Source organism: Orbilia oligospora (genome assembly GCF_000225545.1).
Source record: "Orbilia oligospora ATCC 24927 unplaced genomic scaffold scaffold00091, whole genome shotgun sequence".
Lineage (NCBI taxonomy): Eukaryota > Fungi > Ascomycota > Orbiliomycetes > Orbiliales > Orbiliaceae > Orbilia > Orbilia oligospora.
In genome coordinates, this window is record NW_011645648.1 from 77,622 (window position 1) to 104,111 (window position 26,490).

The following is a 26,490-nucleotide window of genomic DNA, read 5'->3' on the forward strand; positions in this document are numbered from 1 at the left end:
AGGTAGGCCGCATCCGTGGAATTAAACTTGAGACACGAGAGATTAAGAATACTGCACAGCTCTTATTTAACCCTATTTCTTACTGCATTGAGGCGAATACCGGCAATTGATATCGATTTCGATTGGTCAGGTTTTACGCCTATATAATGCAATAGAAATTGATATGACGAAGATAATATACAGGTTGGTGTGTCTAAAGTTTTTTCCCATACCTCAGCTGTCTCAACTCCCCATCGAGTTCTTAGCGTCTTTCCTCCACCCTTCTTACCCTCGGGGAGCTTCCCTTGAGCTCTCCAGGCTTTGATTAATCTCGGCTAGTGGCTGAACCACGTCTTCGAAGGCGTTCTCGTATCTTGGCTTTTGCCAATTCTTTCGCTATCGGTTTTGCGTATAGACCGCTGTTATTGAATCGTAACGTTGTTACCTGGTCATGGAGCCAAGCCGAGGAAGCTATAGAAACATCTATTGTATAGTCGCGAAACATTTGAGGAATAGATGGAGGTTGAGAGTAAAGTATTCCAGGAATGCTGCAAATACCCATTGCGCAGCAACTGAGTGTGAAAGTGTAAAGATCTGTTCTTTGCGGTCAATTGAGAGGTTCTCAAGCGCCGTTAGATATCGTTGCTCGAATTCAATCAGAAAACCATTCTGGCATGTAACTAGGATTTTGAATTATTAGCTTTAAGCACTGCTGAAAAACTGATCTCAGGTTGTATATGGCTGGTAATTTAGGGTAATCCGAGACTAGGGAAATCTTTCACTTTAAGTTATTTTTCGTTTGAGCCTGCAACGTCGGCTATCGGAGCCAATACCTTGACAGGTCCGACTTGGCCATAGAGGCCTAGCAGCACTGAGACGGCACCAGCTCCATCAAACACCTGACCCACCTTCTTGATCTTGACCCGTCTTAACCCACCTTAACACCCCCTGACCCGTGAATCCAAGCCGAACTAGGTCCAAATACGACAAAATTTCGATATAAGATAAAGCCGGAATCAAGCATACTAAGGCGGAAAGAATCATGTCCCTTAAGCTTGTTGGCTCCCCTTACTTGCCTATCTTTACTCCTATTTTAAGAGGCTTTCGCCTTCCCATCAAAATCCCTAGAAGCCCCGAAACAAATCAATGTCAATACTCAATACAAAGCATCATGGAGCAAGAGTTGATAAGCGTCATCATTGCGGGCGTCGATGCCCTCCGAGGTCCAATTCGATTCGGTCAGATTATTTTGTCGACAAAATCATTACCTAAAACTGTTAAGCTTAGGATTCTCGTCGTCTTTCTCTTTCGTCTGACTGCTTACATCTAGGGCAAGTGGAGCCACATTTTCGCCAAAGTTGCAGATATCATGATGGTCATACAACTTTCTGTTCAGATATTAGCATTGGTAAGCACTACTCACTCGGAGTGCAAACCTAGTTACTTAATTTATGCTTCAGTGCACTTATAAATCAAGAATTAGGTGCCATTGCGTGAATACTTAGGACTTTCGAATTCAGTAATGGCATTAGCATTTGCTACTTCTATGGTACTGGACATCTTAGCTACGCTCTTTAGGTTTGTTGATTCAACAACGTCAACATCTTTTTTTATATTATACTGATGAGTCTTCATAGATGGCTATATCATCGAGTTCTCATTCACGGATGCGGCTACTTCATTATCTCGTCGATATTGCTTCATTCGCTTTGCTTCCAGTTCCGAATCACTCTTCTCAACAGCGCGAGGTACACAATATTCAGTTTATATATTAACAAAACTCTGTAGATTATCAAGAGAGTACAAACATCAGGATCTGATAAAGAATGTTTATGTCAGGATGTATTATAACATGCCATAGCTGTATCCTGCGCCAACCGTAGAATTTCTAGCTCGGGTAAAGTTTCGATCCAAATGGTGGCAATCTTTGTCCCAGAGGAGTTAAGAATTAGTCTTGTGGTGTGAAAGCCGTAGCTAACTTCGATCGGACACCCCTTGGCTGCAAAATAGATTGGCTGGCTAGTCTCTTTGTCTTACGGGGGTTTACTGATTGGCGGGGGTCTCTCTTTCGTATCTTAGCCGCAACACCCGTGCATCTTTGTAGATAAGTCTTAAAATGGTCTGTAGATTGGCCGCTCCGCGGACTTTCAGATATGTTGCGGGATATTAGTGGCTCGGGTTGCATGGTGTCGATAGGAATAGTGAGCTCTTTAGCCACTCTAGTATGTGTCTGCCAAATCGATGGAGCCTGGGGGTGCTCGAGTAATCTTCCTTCAATAGAATGCTTCGGCGGTAATTCTCTGAGGATATTTAAAAAAGGTGGGTTTCGGCTATGTATAAAAGGGTTATGAATAGCTAATTGGAAGATGAATTCGAAACAGGAAACATGATCCCCAGGGTTGAAAATTTTGAGGAGCCCGAATTTCCGAGGGTAGTATGTGTCGGCCATAAGAAAGTTTTTGATAGTTATCGTAGCTTTTTCGATTCCAAACCGCTGCATATGGGCATCATCGTATTTCTGCGACGTAATAGAGTAGTTGTCGATAGATTCGCTTAGGAAATCCGCGAGAAAGCGCCGAAGTTCGCTAATTTCTTCTTCAGTTGGCTGAAAGCAAGGAAGTTTTTCTGTGGAGATCTGGTCTGGGCGGAGGTTCACGGAACTCTTGAGTGGGATATTGTAGGCATTACATAGGCCTCTAGCCCATATGAGGTCGATTGGTTCCGTAAGCCAGTTCCCGCCGAATTTTTGAGACAACTGTGCGAAGATCCGTTTCCCAGCGGCGGCGACGTGCTTTATAGTAAGGTGTAGATCGACAGATAGAGCTAACCAGACGTCAGCAAACGTTCGGCGCGCAAGAATATAATTTAGGTTGTCTGTAGTTTTAGTCTTGCGGTCTGAGGTGCTCATGATGGGAGTTATGGGACGGGTTGGTTTGTAAGTTGAAAAAAAAAAAAATGTGTAATAGAATGAGTTGGGCGGAGGTGATATGAAAGATTTATGGGCGTGTATACGGGTAGAAAATGATGGGATTTAGAAACAAGGCTTAAGGAAAAGGGGTAAAAGGTTAGGAATATATTCGTTCTTCGATCTATACTGATCCAAAATGAAGTCACGCCCGACACATCCCGTGCCACGGCTCAGCGGCGCCCTTGCATATCTGGTATTCACTGGGGTAATATACCGCGGCCTAGACTTCGAAATCCCGGGCCGACCCCGAAGATAAATCAAGTTGAGCCTATAATATTCACCATGACAGCCACTCGGCTCCGAAAATACGGAAGATGTGTGAAATTGATATTGCAACCTCTTCATGGCTTATATCATGAAACTGGGCGCCTAGCGGGTATAAATTCACCTATATAAAGATGCACAAAGTAAACTTTCGACCCGGACTAAGTGCTCCGAGGTGTTAAATTTAAGATGTACCCATTCTTTCTGCAAGTCTTTTTGATTGCAGGGGCTGCCGTAAAATGAGACCGTGCCCAGTCATTACATCTACGCTCGTGAATGGGGCATGCATACCTAGTCGTACGGAAGGTTGCAATTGCGACAACAATGTTTCCACATATATGGATATAGCGGGTGGTCTTGGTGTTCTCCATGATAGTGGTCGCGGAAAAGCGAAAAGCGTGGATCTAGATACCTCGCATTTTTAGGAGTGAAGGTCGTATCACAGAAAGCGCATGATAAGGGACGCGAAGCTTGTCGGTAGTGATAAAGATTGACGTGATGCTTCAAGAGCACCTCGTCGTCAAAGTAGTCGGTGCACACATGACATACATAACACTTGCCCGAGCTCTCCGTAATTGCTAATTGCTGTTCTTCATTGCTAGAGGGGTGTTCAAACTTTCACCGGGAAGGTAGACGAAAGCTGTCAGGGCTACCTGAATGGTTGAACGGGATTTCTACAATGGCACATTTGGCAACCTTAACCTAGCCAATTTAGGTGGGATGCGCTCGAGGAGAGCAAACACAAATCTACAATGCATAAGTTATCCAGCTACCCTTGCATGAACGCCCGCATGCCAGCCATGTTTTCTTTGATGCATGGCCTGGTAAATGCTACTTTAGATCCTTAGCGTTTTCGTGGTTTGAACAATGCCCCGGTCGGTTCCCTCAACCTCCCTCAACCTTCTTTAATCTCCCTTAATCTCCCTCAACCTCCCCTGGTTCTTATCATATCAATGCAATTTCCATCACTGCTATACCCATCTCAAGTTTGACACATTCATGGTTGCCCGTGGTACGGTAAACCTTCATTTTCTTATCTAGATCCACCAAAATTGGCGCATCAGCTAATCTAAACGTTTAGGATTAGTTAATATTAAGTTAATAGCATTTGCTAATATATTAGTAAATAATACCATTAATCTTTTCTATAAGCTCCCTAATTTAAAATTTGGACTCGGGTTCACCGTTATATATCATGGAAATCCCGAGGTCGCATCCATCCTGATTAAGCACGGCGCGGATATTGAGGCATTTAGTTTACGGCTTGAATAACGGTATAGGCTTATTAAACCTGAGGCCGAGTGATGCTTAGGTATGTTTCGAAGACCGGTATGGTTATCTCAAGGTTTGCGAGTTTGTCCCACAGCGGTAACTCACTCGTAAGAATCATATAACCTTATACAACTTCCCCAAATATTTTTTTAATCAAAAAAATATCCTAAAAATATTATTTTAAGAAGTTTAAAATTTTAATTAATTTTTTTTTATTATTAGAATAGTATTAGAAATTAAGGAATTTTTTACTCAAAAAATGTAATATTTTCTTTTTATTTTTTTTACATCTATTTTTATAAATTTAAATTTATATTATAAGGAAAGTTTCCAATATGTTTCAAAAATAACTGCTGAAAATTCTTTTATTAGGAGTCTGAACTTAACAGCTCCTGAGGAGTTTGGGAACAAGACTAGTCCGGGTCTACCACCCTCTATACGATCGGTCTTTAATGAGGCCGAAGACGATGCCGCAGCTCAACATGATTTCACATCTCTAGATGCGTATTGGCGGGTTCCATCAGGCGGAGTTTGGTTATTCGATTAGCCGGATAAGGCCCCTGTGAGAAAGGTTTTAGATGAACTGTATAGTTACCCAATACAATAATCTCATAAGCTATCAAGGGCCAGTTTGGTTTTTGGATTTCAATTTTTTAGAAAAATTAAAAATTATAAAATCTATTAAACTTCCAAATTTTAACAAAGGGGCAGTCTGTACAAAAAATAAATATATATATTAAACTTATTGAAGTAATCTTTTATTACACAAGAATATTATTGTAAGATATTTCTATTCATTTTATACTATTCTTTTCTAAATATACCAATTTTAGCCTAGAATTTTTTTAAAACTTCCTTAGAATTAGGCAGATACTTGTCAAAAAAGGCAATAATACTTATGAACTAGATCTGGTTATAGAATTGTTCAATTCCGTATCATAAAGTAGTCCACACATTAACCTTTGGATCCTTATACTCTATTCGCTTTCTTCCAAACATAGATATAATCTATGTTGGAACTTCGAGCTCAATGTTTCGCTAATTCACCATCACTACATAGATGAGATCTGGTCTTCATAACGTGGCCCGGTATGAACTATCCAAGTAGCCAACCCTTAGTAACTTGAGGAATACATATGCTCAAACTTACTCACTTGCGGATTCCGAAGGATACCTACTGTATTAATGACTCCATCCGCAGGGATCGGGCTAGCATCGCGAGGTAAAATCCACCCAACTAACTTTATTATTTACTACTACGAACTTAGCTTTTCGTGATATGCAGAGTCCAAAGGATGTTCTCTGGGTTGTCAAAAAGAATCCTAGAATGGTTGTAACTACCAGCTATCTTGGTTTTAATAATATTCCTTATAACCATTGTTGGTGACATTTGGACCGCACCCTACACCCAGCAGATTGCTTTTTTTCTCTTAAGCACACGCCAGGTTATAGCTCTGGCCTTGGAGGACGCTTAGCCGAAAGGCTAGAACAAAAATGGTTTGAATTCGGTTACCCAAGATTCAAGAAGGTCATAGAGCTTCGTAAGATCTGGAGTAGCCGGAAGGTTGAAATAAATGCGACAAAATATCTTGTCAGAACCCTAAGGGAAGCATCAAGTTGTGGGTGCGGGAGAGTATGGGCCCATTTCTTAATATAAATGCGCAAATTTCTCTGATTTGAGGGCTAATTGCGAAGGAAATGCCAATAGGACGACTCTGTCCTACCAAACGACTTTTACATATGGTCAGCAGAGAATGCGCTCAAGGTCCCTGGACATTCTATCGACAATGGACATTCTATCGACAATGGCCGGGGTACCCTTTATTTGTGGTTCGCTCCTAAAAATATAAGAATACTGCCAATAATCACGGTCATAATTACATAGCTTGGACTACATCTATCACCGGAAACTGAGAATGTTTAGAGCTATTATTATCAGCAGGTGTCAACGTCAACGCGGCCACCAAAACCGGCGCAAGACCAGCACACATGGCGGTGTATGGAAAAAAAGCCAAGACACTGGACCTCCTACTACAGCACCTAGGTACTGATAAATACGCAAAAGATAACCAGGGTCTTACAGCCTGGAGACTTTGACAAGAGCAACAGAAGGACGATGGCGAGGTAAGGGAGCAGTTTTTGGATATTTTCCATAAACACGAGTTTCTCGAGGACCGGGATGAGCAGATTGGCACTTTGATTTTTGTGTTGTTGTTGGATTTTGAGTTTCGACGAGACGTTTATCGTGAAACCTAAGTAGAGTTGTGTGCTCAGCATGGGTCCCTGGTCGACAGTACTCTTGGAGCTCCCTATTGTGCCCCGTACTCGATGAGGGCGGTATCTATATGCATCCTGTGATTAATTAGGTCTATTTTATCAATCAAGTTGTAATAGGCTTGAAGATGGACTCTATAGTGCAGTGCCTTACTACTAACATACGTATATACGTATATAGCTATATATATAAACTCAAACATACCAACTAGCCTTAGTGGAACGTCCGAGGCGCGTCTAATGACCTTGGTCTAAACTAGTACCGGTCTTGTTTCATCATGAACGTGCTCAAGAGACTTTGCGCCTCCGGCCGGTTTAACTCCGTTTCCGTCGAGATTGTCCACCTCGATCCGGGAGTTCTACCACCATCGGAGGTCCCTCGTTTTACAGTTGCAAAACATACGCTTGCGTTCGTATGCGCTCCTATGGATCCTCAACTTCCATACGGTACCGGTGTATATGAATACTCAAATCTACTAGAGCCTAAACTCCAAACCATTCACGCAGTCTATACAAGCCTAATAGATTGTATCTTTCGGTTTGAAGCAATGGACATATTGATTAACATCCCGGAATTCACTGTTTATAATACAGTGGATTGTTTATTACGATCGCCTCAGTATCTCCTCGATTGCCACAAAAGCCTTTGCGCAGAAACCAGAAAGTTAGCTGCCGTCGTAGGCCTCGCTGAAAAGTTCGGAGTTCGAATATACCCACGATCTAGATTTGTGCAGAGCAAAACGACGGAGATTTTATATTCGAAAATACTACTGCGATACCTAGACTCTCAGCGGAGGCGGCTGAATAGACATTCATAAGCTGCCCTAAACTTCCATAGCTTAACACACGCCAAGGCCATCAATACTATTCGTGCGATAATTTATCCTTATACTCTTTTGCAGTTTGACCAAGCTTAAAAAGTGGGCTTACCCGGTTGGTGCCAGCCGTAGTCGAAGGCGGTTGGAAAGTTTACTGTAATACCTTTGACGTAGCGTAGTGGATTCCCGGACCGTGGGTATTTGGCCAGACCATTTAGATGGTTGGCAATTATCCCCGAGGCGTTATATAAATAATTAAAAAAGAAACATTAAGTTTAACCATATACGCGCGCCCAGCAGATGGCTAGTGATACAACGATTGAAGGGCGGAGCTATATGCAAGGAATATTAACGATAAAAGGGAGTTTGCTCCATAGCGCCGCATAAGACTCTGCCCTATTGTGCCTCAATTGGTCTTTGTGGTTCAATATGTTAGCCCCTCTTAGCTTGGGCGAGCCCATTTCTTTGAGAAGGTTTTGACCATTAAAGCTCTCGAAACAATACTGGTCGATGTAGTGGTTCTACGTAGTTCGGGGGCCAAAGGACTAGAGGAGAGGAGTACATAGAGCCGAAGGTAGTTTATGACTTAAGACTCCATAACATTATGGGATTCATAAATAATTTCGAAGCCTTACCCCAGTATGAGGGGGTATAAGAATGCACTTCTCTATAATCCCATAATGCAACAGCCTCAGCATTTTCAGTCTAGAAAGCTAAAAAAAAAAAAGAATATGTCTTACAATGGACCAAAGTTGTTGAAAAGTCACGGACTACTATTGATATTTATATTAAACCATGACACCAACAGTTATACACAATATATTAATATATAGTGACATTTTTAATATCAAAATTACTATAAATATGATAATGGCAATACAAACCAGGGTTACACCGAATATCCCACAAATAACTCTCCAGTCAGGTATCCCTTCAGCCATCGTCAGCTAAAGAGCGTTCTTCGCTACTCATGAAGCACCTTACCCTACCCTCCTCTAAATCCAGCCACTCCGGAAGTGTCATATACATCATTAGAATCGAACACAGATTAGCGCGTTTTGAGATACAACTGTATAAAGCGAGCAACTCTTGGCTGCGCTTGTTGCTGTAGGCTTGTCTGGACTTTGGAGAATATCTATAAAGAGAAAGGACGGTGTCTCGTTGATGGAAGTGGGCGCACATTCTGATGAATATTGCACAAGTGTGGAGTCTACAGGTTTGTAGCGATACTAATATTAAACTTCCCACCGTATTTCAAGAGGTAAATGACAGAGTTCCTGGTACTGACAAGGGAAGGCTTCCACAAGACTGGTAGTCCATAAGTACTACTCTCTCAAATGCCTTTGACCATCTTACCCATGGGTCGCCGCACCTCGGCTGGAGAACGACCGTTTGATAGACCTGAGATCTATGTCGACCATTTTGGCAAAACCATTTACCCCATAGTATCCAAGGTATTCCCATTTGATCCATCAGTAATATCATCCATCTAGTTCGTGTGAGATAATGCATCACAATACCATCCCCTCCCCGATCAAGAAAGTCGTCTTCAAACGTGCCCCTTGGGTTTGAGGAGTCATGATCGTAAAGGAAAACCTGTGGTTGATCTTTCCGATGTTGATATTGTGTTCTTAGAACCCTTTTCCGTCTGTCGGGACCCGGACGCCACAAGGTGGAAATAGATTCTCGCTTCTGAGGTTTATCAACTTTAGGTGGGAAATCTGTTGCATGAAGAGCAATATAAGCTTCGACGCCCCCATGAAGGGCGTAATCATTCCAAAAAATATTATATAATATCTTTGATGCCCGGGCTAAGGAGAAACGGTTGTACGGTAGTGTCAAAATCCCTGGTTGGGGCGAGAGATCTAAAAGCTCCCCAATATGGTAAAGAATTTCGTAGGGTAGCTCCTCGAGCTTTCTCTCCATATATTCTTTTAGAGTTCTTGGACTTGGATACCTAGCTTCTCTCAAATTGGTATACACGGGCCTGTTTAATAGTTTAAACATTTCTGTTATCCTTGATAACTCATGCTTGTTTTGGGCGGCTCATGCTTTGGGACAGAATCTTTTGGGGCCCTACAAATTCTACAGGCAGCCAGAAAGCACGAAATGGTAGCTTTTAGGTCTATTCTTTGTCTGGGCACGCCCAACGCACAAATATCCTCCCCAAGATAGAAAGCCGCTCCCTTAAGGCCTTATTTAAACAGCTCCCAGAGCTCCCAGATTAGTGAGCAATGCCACTTAGGCCACCTCGTACCTCGTATCTTCCGCAGATACGGTCATAATTCCTTATTTATGTTCAACCCTCAGCTCTGTATGCATAGATGCTATATAATATATTACAAGGTTTTGAGCAAGTGTCCATAATATCAATGACAAAGCGATTCTGGGTAACAACGTTCACCGCGATCTCGCAAATATCGCAACTACACTTTATTAAATGTGCTCCTACAGGGAATTTTGGGCCCTCCTATACTAACGGTCAGCTCCAATGCGATATACCAACCCCAACCTTAGAAAGCGCCGCCCCATCGGCCACTGCACAGTGGGGTGGTTTTCGCACGGTTGGATACTTCACTAATTGGGTAATTCCTCAGCACTGATATTTTTAAATGTGTTAAATATTATAATAATTAACCTTCCATGCTACTATATTTCGCAGGCGGTGTATAGAAACTTCACGGTACAGGACATCCCTTTCAATTATTTTACTCATATACTATACGCCTTCGCCGATATAGACCACGCTACAGGGGAGGTCAGACTCACCGATCAATACGCTGATATAGATGTAAAGACCCCATCATATAGAATACTGGGGGTTATTACAAGCCCCAGGCTAATCAATATAGATGCGCTTTGAGGGGGATGGCTTGGAAAATGCTGCTCATAATTTGTATGGGTGCTTGAACCAGTTATGGAAGCTCAAGAAGACCCAAAGGGGTTTGAAGGTTTTGCTCTCTATCGGCGGTTGGACGTATTCGCAGGGCGGAGGCTTTTCACAAGGGTGCGATTCAGCCGGCAAAAGAGAGACATTTGCTTTGTCGGCAACGAAGCTAGTCAAAAATATGGGATTCGACGGGTTAGATCTCGTGGGTTATACGGCCGCCCCGCTACTTTTTTTTTCTAACTAACACTCTCTGACTAGGATTGGGAATATCCTCGGTATATTCCCCCATATCAGCAGTAGATAGAATCAGAATTTTTCAAAACGAGCTAAAGGGTTTCAATCAATGTAGTACTGAAACCGAGAAGAACCATTACGTGGATCTTCTTGCACAGTGCCGTCGATACCTTGACGAACTGGGGGACGGATACGAACTTTCAGTCGCGGCGCCTAGCGACCCTCTCAATGTATCAAATCTCAATCTGCGAGAAATGGACCGATTCCTTGATTTCTGGAACCTTATGGCTTATGATTTCGTTGGGGGGTGGTCTACAACCGCCGGGCACCAAGCCAATCTCCATCGCGATCCTGGAAACTCCAGATCAACGGGATTCTCCGTTGATGACGCTTTGAGACTGTACAGTTCCATTCCTAGCTACAAATTAGTCTTAGGAATGCCCATGTACGGTCATTCCTTCATCACAGACGGCCCGGGTGAGGTGGCCCAGCCCTATAGCGATCATGATCGTGGTACGTTAATATTTGAATCCAAAGTTTTTCAATTTCTGATGTGTTACACTATTGACTTCTGAAAAGTATGGAACTATAAGGAGCTTCCACCTGATGGTGCGACAGAGTATGTTCAGGAGGATATAGCCGCTTCTTGGAGCTATGACCCTGCACGTAGACTCTTCACCTCGTACGATAACCCTAGCATCGCGAAATTGAAAGCAGAATATATCATAAACAAGAAACTTGGCGGGGCTATGTGGTGGGAAACTAGTGGTGATAGGAAAGATGAGAGATCTTTAATCATGACAGTTGTTGAACATTTGGTAAGTTCTAGGGTGAAAGAAAGCTTCCCGTTCCAAAGTGCTAAGAGAATATCAACGGATAACAGGGGGTCGGGCGCTTGGATAGGAAAAACAACCACCTAGCCTATCCATATTCGGAGTATGAAAATATTAGAAATCAGCGGTAGTATCTAGATTGGTAACTTTAATACTAGGCACAGGAGAGGGGGATCTTTGTTATTGAAATATGTACATTGCCTTCACTCTATAGATTCATACAGCCCCGACACTGATTTAGTTCATATGTTATATCACGGGCTGCCGAATGGATGGGACCTGTTTGTTGCTTGTTACGTTTTAACTGCGGGTGGCATATATACCCGCAGCAGACCACGTCTGGCTTACGAGACAATATAGAACGGTCTCAGGTTACCCCCCGGGGCGGCTTATAGAAATCTAGACTAAGATAGATATGAATCACTTACATTACCACTCACAATAACCTCGCCCTTGGAATATGACTATACGGTCGAAATATATAATATCCATCTAGATACACTAGAACTAAAAAAAGGGGGGGGAACAAGAAATTATCTCGCAAAAGGCCGAGGGATGTTATCAGAGAGATAAGCATTTAGGAGTCACAGCAATACGTCGAACCTTTGGTTGACGGACATTAATGCTACCCAGCTGAAGAAAGTAGCATCCTATCTGTACAGCCGACAGTCATGCTATGCCATGGGGCCAAATCTTGTCCTGCTAGCTTAATCAAGCCCTGGTTCCCAATTTGGAACAGGTAGAACCGTGTCAATGGCTTTGCAAAACCGTCTAAACTTGGAAATGTCTATTTTTGGTTTCGCATAGCAAATATGGTAAACAGGGATCTAGAAACTCGCTTAGTAGACATTCGCTACGCCTTTGATGCGGTGTTGATTTGGAGAGGAAGACGATAAGTCGAGCCTTGGTGGGGTTGTACACTCGTAATCTAGGTATGCCGAGATGGAACTCCAACCTCCAACTTCCCAGAATACAATTACAAACATAGATTTATTCTACTACAATCGCAATAACAACAAAAAATTATAAGAGACAATGAAGTTTATAAAATTGTAGTTTTTACTATCAAAACTACTTGCTATTTTAAACCAGGAAATTATATAAAATATTATTAAATAGTACAATATAAGCCCAAAGATACAGTAAACTTATATATAGGAATCGTAAGTAAATTAGAAAGAGTTCAAGAAATTAAAATGAAAGTTTTATATATTAATCAAGAAGTTCTAGAATAAGCAATATAGAATATATATAATATTCTACTTCTATAATATTCTACAATTTTTATTGCAAATTTTACTAAACATTTGCTAAAATTTACAAATATAAGGAACCTGTATATCACATTATAAAAATTGAAAATCTTAAAGATAGTAAACTCCTTTGATAGATCAAATTGGATAAAATTGCAGGTACGGATAGGGTACTTAAACGAGAAGCTTAGGCTTCACCTTACGTTGGAGGCAGCAGGTAGTTGAAGTGAATATAATGTTCATATAATGCTGAGGGACTCGGAGCAAACATTCTTAGAGTTGAAGTCAATGTATACAAATACCCACACTCTTTTGTAGGATTGAGCCACATAAAGTTCAGTTTACCAGCTCTCCGACCATATACTCCACTTGCTATAAATTCTACCGCAGACTTCGTAATAGTTTCTTGTGTATCTACGATGATGGTGAATCCCTCGCATATTCTATAAGCTAGGAATTCTCTCAGAACTCTTTAATTTAATCATTCTTGCATACGTGCATGTGCACGTATATGGCGTGCACAAGTACACGGTTATAATACGCAACATCGTGTTGGTGTTCGTGTTAGCTCTTCATTACCCAGAGGTTGACGCCACAGGTTGTGGCTGATTGAACGCCTCCCACGTGATATTTGAGTTTCACATTGAATACAAAGCTCACTGAGCTCGTACGGGAAGTCTACTCAAATATATATAAGAAGAATGACCGCAGTAAACCAATCGGTCGGTCAGAAGTATTAGACGATCAATCGAGATTACAACATCTTCCGAATGCTACAGTCATTGTGGCAGGACCCCCAAGACCGAATCTCAGTTAAGGTTACTTGCAACTTCCAAGCTAACGTCCCCTAAAGCAAGTCACATCCCGATGGAGTAGGCACCCCATTTCGTACCTGATATATATTGGGCGTCCCATGGACGACATATACACAGTGTATGTTATGTGCCAACGATGTTTTTTGGTATAGTCCAGAATTTGTAAATATCTATACCTGGCTTTAATTTCTCACTGGTCCGAAAGCGGCTGGAGCTCTAAAAGGATGCCATACCGGGGGGGGATTAACTTTCCTCTGTGAGGATATCGGTTTAGCTATGCTAGGGCACCAGTCTACCTTTAATTTCATCAGCAATCTCATTTTACAACACTGGCAACACACAAGCTAAACGAATAGCTCTACCTACCGGTCTGGCTGTAACATATAAGATCCCTACTCGATAGTTAACATTTTCGTAATTGAAAAAAGAATGGTGACTTATGAAGCTTGAGGTGTCCAGATGCAAGTACAGAAGGGCAGTCACCAGGCTATGATACCAAACCATACTAAACCCCAACATTATAGTCATATATACTTCTGACAAGAGCAGTTGCCCAATATACAACATGCTGATGCGCTGTTTATCCTGTACTAGCTAACTACAGTCTGCAACGGAGCGATGAAACCGTCTTAGTTCTTCCGACGCTAGAATGCTGGGTAAATCATTTGGGCTATCTAGCGGCCAACATAAGGCTATTTTGGAGACGAGAAGGAATTCGGGAGCATGTAAAATGAATTTAAAAGGTGGATAATAAATTTAAGTAGTATATATAAATATTTAAATGTCTTTGAATGAAGAACAAATATTGGTTATTAATGAAAGGAAGATGTAGTTGATTTTTGGAATGGTTATTATAAATGAATTTGTAATGTAACACTAATTAGAGGAGTGTTTGTGAGAGAAATTTATGTAAAGTATGGCAGATAGCGCAGCATTGGAACGTTTGATTAAGTTATTGCTGATCAAATGACGTATAAGACGGCCAAATTTCTGATATGAGAGGTGAAAGATCCAGATGGTTCTCAAGCCAATGCTCCTTTAGGGTTTCTGATACTATGTCTTTCGTGGCGTCGGTAGAGGTCCTGAAGCCGCACAGAGGACAGTAGTAAATCTCCGTATGTTCCAAATAATAATGTTGGAGCTGTGATCTATCATCACTAAAAGTTCGGGGACAACCTGGTTGAGAGCATGGAATATCGTCTGCCGTTATTGCCAGATAGATTAGAAAACCTTAACTTAACGAAAAACATGTATAAAACATTTTATATGTATACCAGTATCAGGATATCCGGACGACAGGACTTCTGTTGAGCAGTCGGAATCGTATTCTGCGTTATCAAGTGGTGCCACAGTAGTGTCGATCTGCATAACTCGAGCCGTAAGCAGTTCGATCTTGCGTTTGAGCTCGGCGTTACGATTTCTTAATTTTTGATTTTCAGTCAGAAGTCCCCTCCAGATCAGTATCGCATCTATCAGCTTCATCAGGTTGCTATGAGCAAAGTTACAATTAGTCAGTCATTTCTAGGGTAGTTAGTAAGGCAGTGATATTTAAGCTTACATGTATTGACGAGGTTGATTTTCAACCCTCATTATTGGGAAAGGCGGATTCACTATGTAAATCTTTCGACAAGAAATAAACTAGAATACTGGGAGCTGATAGAGATGGAATGCAGTGGATTTCAAAAACAATTGGGTATTGGCCCCTAATTTATAGACTGTTAATTCTTTCACCATTGGCAGTGGTAAATTGCGTGCGTTGCCCTTTCGGTCAGTTGCAGCGACCAGACTCGGATCAGATGGGGTAAATACGACGAGGCGCTAGCCTAATATACCACGGAACGTAATGTTGTTTGTTTCTAAGGTTTCGGCCTAGGATGTACAACAATTACATGCACGTTCAAGATACGTTTGGAGGGAAATTACTCATTAGTTCTATCATGAACTAGAGCTAGAGTTTCCACGATCAACAAGGAGGATACAAATCTTCATGCGCAAGCTATAGCTATGGCATGTTCTAATATATCTTCACATCATGTTTATACCCTCTTAATAATATAGAGTTTTGCTAGTCTATAGATGGGATATTATTTGTCTCCGGCTTCAATGCGAAGCCCCTAAGAAAACGTTCATTGTCGCCCGAACTATGTGCCTTGGGACCGTCTCGAGTCGTCGATTAAGTCTCGGCGACCTAACTTATCTAGATGGTCGTATAGTGATCTTATAGAATTTAGCTCGAGTACGAAATTTAACTAGGTGGAAAACTCGGCCCTGGGTCAAATTAAACATGTACCCAGAAAAGGGAGGTTACTGCGATAAGGTAATCATTTTGATGGTGTGAGGTATTCAGGATTTGTGTGTTGCTTGTTGCATTTTTCTGTGAGATCGGTGGCCGACCGCTTTCGTAAGAAAGCAGATGTACCCTAGTAGGCCGCCTTTTATTTGATATATTACTGGCTTTGGTCCGACGAAGTTCCAAAATGCTACTTCAATTTCCTATTCTAAGGATTGGGGAAAAAAGAGCTTGAGAGGTGCTTTGCAAATAGTGCTATGGTGCAATTCGTTCACGGGCTCGATTCACATATACTGATTTACAAGGTTGGCGCCAGCAATGGTGGCTGACCAAACGCCACACAAGCTTTCAGACTGCGTAAACCTGATGGGCGAGGCCATTCCTGCTTGCCCAGCCATCCTAAAAATGGCTTCTGCCTGAAAGAGGCTTACTTGAGTTAATCAAACGTGTGTGGTTATACAGTAGCTAGGCTACCAGTTAGGCCGTAAATAGCCAGGTTAGTAAATAGTTAGGCGATAGATGACCAGGTCAACGAGATCAATAAATAGCTAGACTAGTAATTAGATTAACTAGTACATAAACCACCTGTAGGTAAACTGACGGCTCTAATTAGTAATTAGTACAAATAAAGTAACAAGTAGTTTCATCTGACGAGGGGCTGGCTGCAACCCAATGCAAAGTCCTCACGCCGGGGGGGGGGTTAAATCCCCCCTTTCAGTCGAGCACAGAGCTCACCTCGACAGGAAGTCGCCGAAAAATATCTTCTCTTCCAGAATTTATATATAAAGGAGGACCGAGGATGTTACTCGGTCAGAACAGATGAATAGAATTAATCATTACAACGGGAAGTCCACAAAATACAACATCCCGTATGTGTTGTTTTCCCGGTGTCTGTATGTATATAATCGCCTGGTATGGGATGAGTTCTCCTTCGTACTCTTTGTGGAATGGGACCGCTCTAACTCTTCCAAACTCGAGATGCAAAATGTAAACTACTAATCTATATAGTAATTACGGGAAGGATAGCCCCCACCAAGCTAAATTTTACTCCATGCTTTGTGAACTGTTGAGTCATGTAGCCAGCCTCTCTCAGGGGCGAATACAAAACCTTGCGGCTACTGATAGATGCGGAATATCGATATTATTAATTCATCTGGCACCCTATTTACCCTCTTTATTATACCAGAGCTACTTAACGGTGGATGTCGTTTGTTAGCAGATCCTGGGTGAGATAGGAAAAACTTCTTATAAAAATTGGGTTATGTTTTACGCTATTACATGACATTAGTTCAAGGATTAAAGTAAGTTCAATCATACTTCTAAATGCTGTCATAGCCACGCTATATATACTGCGGAATCAAAATCCGCTATGATCATTTGCTAATTGAAGGGCCTGATTATGCCGTCTTCAATGCTGGTCGCCAAATATACTAGTATCGAAATGAAGCACAGAGAACTCAGATTTCCGGATAACAAACTATGATATATCTAATTGATAATATGTCACCAGCAATACCAACGGTCATGCATTTTCTCGTACCCAGACCTGGAGCGGTCATGCATGTTGATACAATCGGCTATCGGTAACATCAATCCGTTTCATACTTAGATCCTAACAATGGAAAATATCAGCTGCCAGTGTATCGTAATCCACCGAAGGAGGACCGAATTGGGTACAACTGGGGCTAAAAGAGGCAGTTTTTGATTTACATTTCATTCTGATCGCCCCCGACCACCATACTACTAGCTTAGAGACAGGCTGGTTTAATAACATGAATATTAGTTTGCAAACCAACTTATAAATCAGCCTCTAAAATATTTGGGTAGTTAATCTGACCTCAAATAGGTTGAGTGGTTACCAAATGTAGCTCAGAAATTTACTTTTTTGTTCAGTACATATATAAACGCTTTTAATGTATTTGGGACACCATAGTTCCAAACATCATAGAGAGCGCAGATTATATATTTATATATTTGGGAATGTTGATCATGTATTGGATAAACTATTCTAAAGATTTTTTTATTTTTATTGAACATCAAGTCCTTTGAATAGATCGTCCATTGCTGCCGAATTAAAGTGTCGGTTATGCGGATGAGCTAACAGCGGGGAATATCCTTGTTGCTACCTGATAAATTGTTCTGGTTTCCCATGCACGAGCTGAAAGTGTTGAGATTCTGCGAAATAAGATTCGAAATTCCGGTTACAACCTAGTTGCCTACAACAGACGGGACCCACTAAAAAGTCAGATTAGTTGAATAACCATGTATGTATGACTATAGGCGAACTTACTTCCTCTAGCTATTTCAATCAAACTTTGGTCCATGGGATGAGTGCTAGCAGCTCTTCCTACGCTCACTTCACCGTAGTGTAATGGGATTTGGGAAGGGGAGATATTGGTTTCGGATGTAGGAGCAATTTTTTGTAGTTTCCTACTTTCTAAAACCCGGCCCGAAGATTGTTCTCTTCTATTTGGTTTTGCGAGTTTTGATAGCGTCCGCTTTTTATGGTTCGTACTACCCCGCCTAGTAGTCATCAGCAATGACTCCTTATAAGGTAGTTCTCTATCGTTTAAAATGTAGTTTATGGACATTTTTCCTAGGATTTTGTCCTGTTTACTTTTGAGAATTTGTGGTGATGGCATTATTTGATGATATTTGAGTTGTGAAATATGCTTAGGAAGAAAGACTTGTAATCGGGGTTATCCCCAGCATTATATAGACTGTACTTATGTGTATATTTATTCTTATTTTACAAAGGGCTACCGGCTGAACGGTGTTTCCATTGAAGACCATGTAGGGGGTTAGAGTGACCACCGGGTCCGGTTTCGTATCTGTATATCTAGGCAATGCAGTGAGAGAGATTCTAAACTCTGTGCCTATATAATATTACCAATTTTTGATAGGCCCTGAAACCGAGCTGCCAGCTGAGACATGTTCATTTACACAAGGTCTAGATAAGAAGCGGTCAGTTATCTCGAATGAGTTCAAGATCTTTGGCCACCCCTACTTATTCTTGGGCTGACATAGCGGACGATGGTGCTGTGCCCTTGTGCCTGAGCGTCGTACATATAGTACATCTTACTCAATAAAGTTACCATATCCATGCAAGCCCTTCGTTGAAATTTAGATCCCCAAAAAGCCCGACTTAGAATCTCTACTAGAGCTTCAAGTAGGTTCGTTCTACCCGGTTTAAACGGCCCAAATCGGCGCATATGCGCATGGCTACAAGTGGAAATGACTCAAAAGTCCAATTTTCCGTTCAAAATATATACAAACTATGAAAGCCATTCTAGAACCCAGGTTGCGTAGTAAACGGAATTGCATTTCAATCTTTCATTAGCAGTGATACTGCGCAGAAAAGGCTTGTCAAAAGTATCTATGCTTTTATCCGGCCTCGAGACTATAGCTATGGATTTTTTTTTAATTTTTGTCATCTGTTGCCTTGTATTGCTGTTCAAATCGTCTAGAATGGTAGTAGATTAGAAAATCCCATCGTTCCGCCTGTTTCGCGGAATTGATCTTGTAACCCATTTCTTCTTTCAGAATACAAAGTTCCTTTTCGTGAAGTAGAATGCGTCGAACATCAGACCTCGTTTCCCATGTTACTTGATCTTCCCATTTAATTTTAATATAGGTTTCTGGGTATCTCTTGACTTTATTGATAACCTTTACCAAAGTTGGGTCTATCGCTTTAGACCCTTCATCATGTTTGTCGGCAAACGCAACTCCCAATATATCTCGTTGAGCTCTGGGGTTAATGCTCCCACGGGGTATCGCGAGTCTCTCTTTTGGCTTCATCTCTAGCATATAATCATAAATGTAATCCACATTGACTTTAGACCTTCTTTCCACCCGATGTATGCAGCGATCAGGAGGCCCTTGTGCAACAATCGTTATGTACCCCAAAACAAACCCGAATAGCCCAATAACTTTCAAATAAGCCTCCACTCGCCCATCCTCGACAATGTGGACTGCTTTCAAGTTGAGTAGCTGCCCCGATCCTTCCTCTGCCAGGATAGAGGTATGCCAGCCAAAATTTTGAGAGACTGGTCGTAATCCCCATTTGTCTCTTTCGTTGAGATATGCTACTTCAATATCCCTCAGCCTCTTCCGCAGTAAGTTAGCCCCATCCACTCCCTCATTCTTCTTTTCCGTTATCTCTTGATCTGACATTCGCGTATCACTCCATAGAAGCTTATAGCAGCTTGATCTCATTTCATAACTATTCTCATCCCACAACAATGCAAGATTCTCCGCTCCCATTCCCAAGTATTTTTCAGATTCCGACAGCAGGAATTCTTTGTGGTTTCCAGATAGGCGATAACTGTCCCTGATTCTTGAGTCTAAGAGTTTAAGGTGGATTTCCCTTTCAACCTCGCTGATGAATCCGTTTCCGTCTATTCTGCCGAGAGAAGATTTACTTCCAGCCAGAAAGCCTAGATCCTCCGCTTGAACAAAAATATTTAGTTCATCCCTTAACATAGTAAATATAACATATTCTATGAAGACCGGATCATTTGGCGGGTTAGGTTTGACAGTCAAGTCACTTGGACGGGCTAATACATGCTTATTTAGACGTAGTCTCATCGCGCGGTACCGGTGGAACGCGTAAATATTGAAACCTTGATCTGGAAGCCGGCCTCCTGGTTGTAATAAACAATGCCTCCCTGCGGCCGCAACGAGAGAAACCCACATTTTTGCATGATAACTGGAGGGGAGGATATCAAAGAAATCAGTTACTTCCGTCGGTTCTGGTTGCCGCAGTTCCCCCCAGATTTCTTTCCAGTATTTGAGAGCGGCTGGCCGGACGTTTTGTTCATTCGAGGATTGAATCTGAAAAAGAAGGTCTAGCCTAGCACTACGGCGCCCAACGCTAGGATGCATGTCTTCGTAGTAATCAGTTAGAGTCATCCCCCCGCTGTAAATGAGTACTTCCGTCTCAAATCCGAAAGCTAGATGACTATTGAAGATGGCTAGCTGATATAAATATGAACGAGCGCTCGAGCTAGAGAGCACTGCAACTATATTTGGCCGAGCCATACCCAAACCATATTCAGGTAGCGCCCAAATGGAGCTGCAGTCCAATATATAAAATGCTATTTTAAGGTCTCTAGCGTGGTGCTCTACATAAGAAACAATAAAATGGTGTTATTCGTATGTTCAAGCTCTCAAAGCTCCCCATTACTTTATTTTACACCTAATGTTCACATTGCTTTACCGAGCTGTGTTTTCTCCGCCTCCCATAAATAGCACACGATGTACAGACGATAACAAGGGTGTCTACTGGCTTCAGCTCTACGACACCTATGAACAGTGGTACCAGGGTGTCGACAAGGCATTTCTAGCTGTAAACTCTGGTGTACCGGTACCATCGAATTATTCACTGGACTATTCCGAAATTCCTTCGAACCGTTCTATTATTTTTGCAAAGATCCTACAGAGTAACGACCCACCGCTGCAAATCTCGGACCGTAAGTCCTATGATGCATTCATTGCCACACTAAAGGTTGAGCTTGCGAGGATTGAGGATTTGACTATCTATCTATATGCGGGTAGATTCACTGAAGTTGACGAGCTTTCCTAAATCATTGTTTTTGGTTCATTAGTAGGATCTGGGGTGCGATTATATTCCATTTAGTCCTGTTACCATTGATGCGGTCGATATCAATATTACTATAATGTTCACAATACTTGGATCATGCGAGATAAAAAAAAAAATCCATTTATACCTAAATTGGCTGTATATATTTAAATTGGTACCAGCGACAGCTAATTGCCCCTGGGCCACAAACCACAAAGCTCCCATAGCAAATTCACTTGGAAGATCCTAAAATTCAACCTAAAATAGATTCATACCGGCTTAGAATACCGGGGATAAATGAAGAGAGCTTGCCAATAAGTTTGTGGCGGCGAGCAATCATTGCTAGTCTTACCATAATGACAGCGCCAGGATTGTAGCATCGAAAGCGCCGAGATCTATAGACCTATCGTACCTAGTATTGCTTTTACTACATGTAAGTGCAAAGGTGGTTAATGTATAAATTATAGTACTATGACACAAATAATTCCAACAGATGAACAATTTCGTCGAATATAGATATGTATTGATGTTGTATGCGCCGCTAGCCCGCATAGTATCTCACCCCATTTTAAAAGTCTTCATGATCACTTTCCGCAGTAGGCCTTTTGCCAAGGAGCTTTCGGCTGGGTTTTGTGATCTCAAAACCTAGCTTTGCTCGCTTATGAAGGTGCGAAAGGTCTGGATACTCTACCGCTCGGCTATCCCGTCTGTATTCTACTTCCATTCCGCTTCCCATCTCGCCAGCTTTGTTATTACTATTACTCTGCTGGTAGTTCGCTTGAGCGTTTTCTTTGCCACTGCTGATACTTTCCATTTCACGATCACTATCGTCGTCGAGGTCCGATTCGGTATCTTCCGCGAAACTGTCCTGACTATTTACGTCATGCATGACGTCATCATCGCTCTCGTTTGTCGTCTTGGACCCCGACATGTAACTTTCCTCCAAGATCTTTGCGCTGTTGTGGATGACATAGTCCCATTTTTCTGTGCTTTTCATACCTCCAAATTTCGACCCGAGAATATCTTTAGCTTGCTGCTCCTGGCCCCCCGTCATGATCATTCGTCGTACATCGGTTCGAGTCTCCCAAGATACTTCTTGCAACCGCTTTTCCTTATCCGCCTTCTGATACCAGCCTATCTTCACATAGGTAACAGGATATCTTAGGGGCTTGTGATCCGGATCTATCGACTCAAGGCCGTCTCCTTGCTTATCAACGAATGCGACGCTTGATATATATTGTCCCCAGGCAGGGTCTCTCCCGTGTGTAAGGGCTCTTCTCTGCTCCGGTTTAAGTTCGAGACTTTCGCTGTTTGTTTCGTCAACATTACGACGCCTTTCTACCCGGTGTATACAACAAGATGGGGGACCAGAGGCAACGATTACTGTATAACCCGAACTATACCACCCGGTGGGCTTCATATAGGCTTCTATACGATCGTAAACTGTTGTATCAGCTGCATAGTCGAGCACCTGGATCCCCCCTTTGACTTCTACGCTGTATTGGCTCTTCTCTTGCCGATTTTTTGAAGGCCTGGACTTCGGAGGAATTGTGGCCGGTTTGGGTGATTGTCTATGTTGTGTCGTTTCGGCAAGTTGTGTGGGTTGCCAATTCTCCTTTTTCGATATGTAAGCAACTTCCCAATCTTTCAACTTGTTTTCCAATTCCTGTATCTCTCGTAATTCATCCTCATGATTGACAGCAACCATTCCCTTTTTGTTACGAGAGTTTTGAGGGTTATTTGGGTCCGGCACTTGACGTTCGCCAACCTCTTTTTCGCTATTCCTCCACCTGTACTTGTTTTTCGCCTTGCTGAGCTCGTAAAATGCCTGCTCCCACATTAACAGTATAGATTCTGCTGTTTCCTCTTCGCAGAGGGGAGGTGTTGATGTAAATTCTCTTGGACTTCCATGGGCCTTGTAGCTCCGTTGAACGAAATAATTAAGAACCCCATTTGCCCCAGCGTACGCTGTCCGCTCTTCAGGGCTCATAAACCCTTTATCGTCTATTTTTTTAATACATTTGATACTGCCCATGGTGAGGACAATATCCTCATTTGTAGATGGGATGTTGAGTTGTCTGCTAGACATAGTAAGTATCACGTACATGGCGACACAGGCTTCTGACCGAATCAGATCTTCTAAATCCTCGGGAGACTTAATTTCGGAACCGTTTATACCCCGCAGAAAGTTTGCCATATCTTTTCGATATTGTCGAAAATTGTAATATGAGCAAATATCTATCAAATCTCGTGACACGGTTCTGTTAGCCGCACTATAACCATTCTTCCGGGCTCCCGTGACCAAAACTGAGATAAACAAGTCATAATGTCGCTTCAGAGGAATAGTTTGATAAAATTCTAGAATATCATGTGCCGTGATTTTAAGATCGGGCGAGAGGAGCGATTTCCAGTACTCAATTATGTATTTATCGATTTTGTGGGTCGACGTGCTTGTACTCGAGATATTCTGGATCAAGGCGTATTTCGCTTGCGAAACGACTTTTTCGCTAGACCCCTGAGCGGATCCTTTTGCCCCTTCCTGCAAAGATGGAACATTTTCCGGCAGGTCCTTGTTCACTGAAACCGCCGGGAGGTTTAGAGCTCTGCTAGGGTGACCCATGGATCGAAGTTCGCCTAGTCTTAGGGTTATGGATTTTTGAATTGTGGTAAAATTGTCAATACTTGCGACCTTATATCAAACCAAAGAGGCCTAATCAAGATTGGTGAATTTAGCGCTGGCACCCATAACTAGCCAGCTCCCCAAATTGAGAACCGATTTATAAATGGCTCTCAAAATTTCGAATGAGAAGCTGATATTACGATCCCTCGACTTAGATATATACCGACATGGAAGGTTATTCATGCTTCTACCAGGCCAGTTTCGGCCATCGATCTGATCCACAGAGCGAACATCACATCTACCTATCCTTCGAAACTCCATATCAAGATTGGCATGAGGCTTTCGGTAATTATATGAAAGGGAGCGAAGTTGGTCGGAGCGACCAAATTGCAGGCGGTTTCGAAACCATCTACGCCATAATCAATCGAAGAACCAAAGATATCGATGACCGTTCAAGGAACGAACCGGCCGAGGTACTCGACTCACAATCCTACGACGAATTTATCGCAGCTCTTCACAACGAATACTCAAAGGATCCAGAGCTCAATGTTGTTTATTTCGTTGAAAAGTGATTGCGGAGTTGGGTAGGCCCTTGGCCATTAGAAAATCCCACCGACGTATCAAGTCCCTAATCCCCTTGGCGTTTTACTAGACATGATACGTCATAAACTGAAGAGCAGTGATTGGAATGTACCTATAGTATATATAAACCGTTTAACTCAGCACGAATGCGTCTTGACCTTAGATTTGCTCACTTTCATAGCTTAGCGTCATACGTATATACATTTCGCGGATGTATCTCTGAAATCCCAGTTGACGGTTAAATTCCAGGAGTTTGCTGGTATTCTACTACCATGCTTTACTAAAGTATTTAACCTACCCTATTGTAAGGAAGGATTTCACTTCTCCCCGCGGGGCTTTTCAGCTTGTCAGCTATATTCTCAGGCAACGAGCGCCTATTTCTAGCATCAATGGGTAATACATGAATTTTATGGGCGCGCAGCTTGCAATAGATGATTAATATGGTTCAGATTGTGTACTTCGTGGTGTCTGATACAAAATCAGTTTAGGTTGTTTAAAGAATCTTATTTATCATTGATGGCATCAATTACTTGGAACCAAAACCACATTCTCTGAAATTCATGAATGAAAACAAACCTATTCGAAGCCATATTACTATTAATGTCTAACAGGTTTCGCAAAGACACAAGCTGTCAATAAACCTCAAATGGAATCTTCTAGGCTAAGATAGTGATTTACTCCCGCGAGGAGGGGTCTTTCTGGAAGCACAAAGAATATTAAAATCTAAAACCGATAGCCGGCATATGTTTTAGTGTGTACAATAAAAGCGTAGAGATGTAAGAAAGTTAGAAACAAGAAGAGTAAACCCTTATGGTACTCACACGAAGTGGACTTCGTGTTATCTGACAACCATAAGGTACCAGTGTTTTATATGGATGGTACCTGAACACAACACATCTGCATACCAAATATCAAATATAGGTTATCGATTCAAAACGCGGATCGGTCAAATTGCGGCTGCTAGCCGTATCCGGTCCGACCTGTTTAACTCCTTCACAAACCAGGATATATATAAGCAGTCTTCTGGTAGCATCTACCCGACTTAATGTACATATGTGTCGGTTTGAATCCTCTGAATCTAAAATAAAAAAGAAATGTTTGCAGAAAACACCTCGAATATCAGCACTACGAGCGATGGAAACAGTACCAATTGTTGGCTTCACTTAGGCAAGGAGAACTTTCATGGGCCGGCCACCCTTCTAAAAGACAAAAAACCCGATTTCGACAAGGTTGTCAGATGTATAAGAGAAGAATTCGAGGTGGTAGAAAAAATAGAACTCAGCCATGAGATGCATAGTCACTTAGCTGGATTATCCGAGAAAATCAAAGCATATATTCACCTACTAGCCACCGCCGCTCCATTTATAATGTGCGACTGCAACGATAGGCAGGATAAAACCATCGCAAGACTCTACTTCCAGAGTCGAAGTGAGCTGGCAAAGGTTGCCAACAATGCACATCTCGCTTTTCTTTGTCGTTTCAAGGAGAAGTGCGAGCTTTTGGATCACTCTAAGACCTCTAAGGTTTTGGGAGAGTCGGCACCAGATCTCCATTGTGATGACAAGGATCTCGAGCTCTTCCGAGCCTGCATGAATCTATTTGGAAACTTAGTTTATGATATCACCGGGATAGCTCCGCTAAAGGATAGTCAGGGTGTACCAGAGTAGCTGTAGTGGCCTATCGCGTCTTTTTTTCCTTATTTTTTTGTTGTTTCAAAAGAAAAAAAGCCATGTTCATTATTTTTTCAAAAGATTTTGGTTATGAGACTATCATCCTTTCAATTATCCCAAGTACCTAACCATTGTATATTGTCTTAC

At 42.0% G+C, this 26,490-nt stretch overlaps 9 protein-coding genes across 9 annotated transcripts; 5 read left to right on the forward strand and 4 right to left on the reverse strand.

Annotated features, from left to right (window-relative positions):
* Nucleotides 1–1,927: 1,927 nt before the first annotated feature.
* AOL_s00091g29 (uncharacterized protein) lies at nt 1,928–2,887 on the reverse strand (the record flags this gene model as incomplete). Its single annotated transcript, XM_011125787.1, has 1 exon — nt 1,928–2,887. The coding sequence occupies one exon, from the start codon at nt 2,885–2,887 to the stop codon at nt 1,928–1,930; it is 960 nt and encodes a 319-aa protein (XP_011124089.1).
* A 4,148-nt stretch (nt 2,888–7,035) lies between these two features.
* AOL_s00091g30 (uncharacterized protein) lies at nt 7,036–7,565 on the forward strand (the record flags this gene model as incomplete). The annotated part of the gene is made up of 2 exons (XM_011125788.1): nt 7,036–7,451; nt 7,541–7,565. The coding sequence occupies 2 exons, from the start codon at nt 7,036–7,038 to the stop codon at nt 7,563–7,565; spliced, it is 441 nt and encodes a 146-aa protein (XP_011124090.1).
* Nucleotides 7,566–10,492: 2,927 nt separating this feature from the next.
* Nucleotides 10,493–11,663, forward strand: AOL_s00091g31 (uncharacterized protein; the record flags this gene model as incomplete). Its single annotated transcript, XM_011125789.1, has 5 exons — nt 10,493–10,657; nt 10,724–10,740; nt 10,815–11,212; nt 11,279–11,517; nt 11,583–11,663. 5 exons carry the CDS (start codon nt 10,493–10,495, stop codon nt 11,661–11,663), a joined length of 900 nt encoding a protein of 299 aa, XP_011124091.1.
* Nucleotides 11,664–14,836: 3,173 nt separating this feature from the next.
* On the reverse strand, nt 14,837–15,190 carry AOL_s00091g32 (uncharacterized protein; the record flags this gene model as incomplete). Its single annotated transcript, XM_011125790.1, has 2 exons — nt 14,837–15,089; nt 15,159–15,190. 2 exons carry the CDS (start codon nt 15,188–15,190, stop codon nt 14,837–14,839), a joined length of 285 nt encoding a protein of 94 aa, XP_011124092.1.
* A 4,120-nt stretch (nt 15,191–19,310) lies between these two features.
* Nucleotides 19,311–20,585, reverse strand: AOL_s00091g33 (uncharacterized protein; the record flags this gene model as incomplete). Its single annotated transcript, XM_011125791.1, has 1 exon — nt 19,311–20,585. One exon carries the CDS (start codon nt 20,583–20,585, stop codon nt 19,311–19,313), a length of 1,275 nt encoding a protein of 424 aa, XP_011124093.1.
* Nucleotides 20,586–21,090: 505 nt separating this feature from the next.
* Nucleotides 21,091–21,474, forward strand: AOL_s00091g34 (uncharacterized protein; the record flags this gene model as incomplete). Its single annotated transcript, XM_011125792.1, has 1 exon — nt 21,091–21,474. One exon carries the CDS (start codon nt 21,091–21,093, stop codon nt 21,472–21,474), a length of 384 nt encoding a protein of 127 aa, XP_011124094.1.
* Nucleotides 21,475–22,039: 565 nt separating this feature from the next.
* On the reverse strand, nt 22,040–24,091 carry AOL_s00091g35 (uncharacterized protein; the record flags this gene model as incomplete). Its single annotated transcript, XM_011125793.1, has 1 exon — nt 22,040–24,091. The coding sequence occupies one exon, from the start codon at nt 24,089–24,091 to the stop codon at nt 22,040–22,042; it is 2,052 nt and encodes a 683-aa protein (XP_011124095.1).
* Nucleotides 24,092–24,318: 227 nt separating this feature from the next.
* AOL_s00091g36 (uncharacterized protein) lies at nt 24,319–24,663 on the forward strand (the record flags this gene model as incomplete). The annotated part of the gene is made up of 1 exon (XM_011125794.1): nt 24,319–24,663. The coding sequence occupies one exon, from the start codon at nt 24,319–24,321 to the stop codon at nt 24,661–24,663; it is 345 nt and encodes a 114-aa protein (XP_011124096.1).
* A 1,104-nt stretch (nt 24,664–25,767) lies between these two features.
* Nucleotides 25,768–26,340, forward strand: AOL_s00091g37 (uncharacterized protein; the record flags this gene model as incomplete). Its single annotated transcript, XM_011125795.1, has 1 exon — nt 25,768–26,340. The coding sequence occupies one exon, from the start codon at nt 25,768–25,770 to the stop codon at nt 26,338–26,340; it is 573 nt and encodes a 190-aa protein (XP_011124097.1).
* Nucleotides 26,341–26,490: the final 150 nt, after the last annotated feature.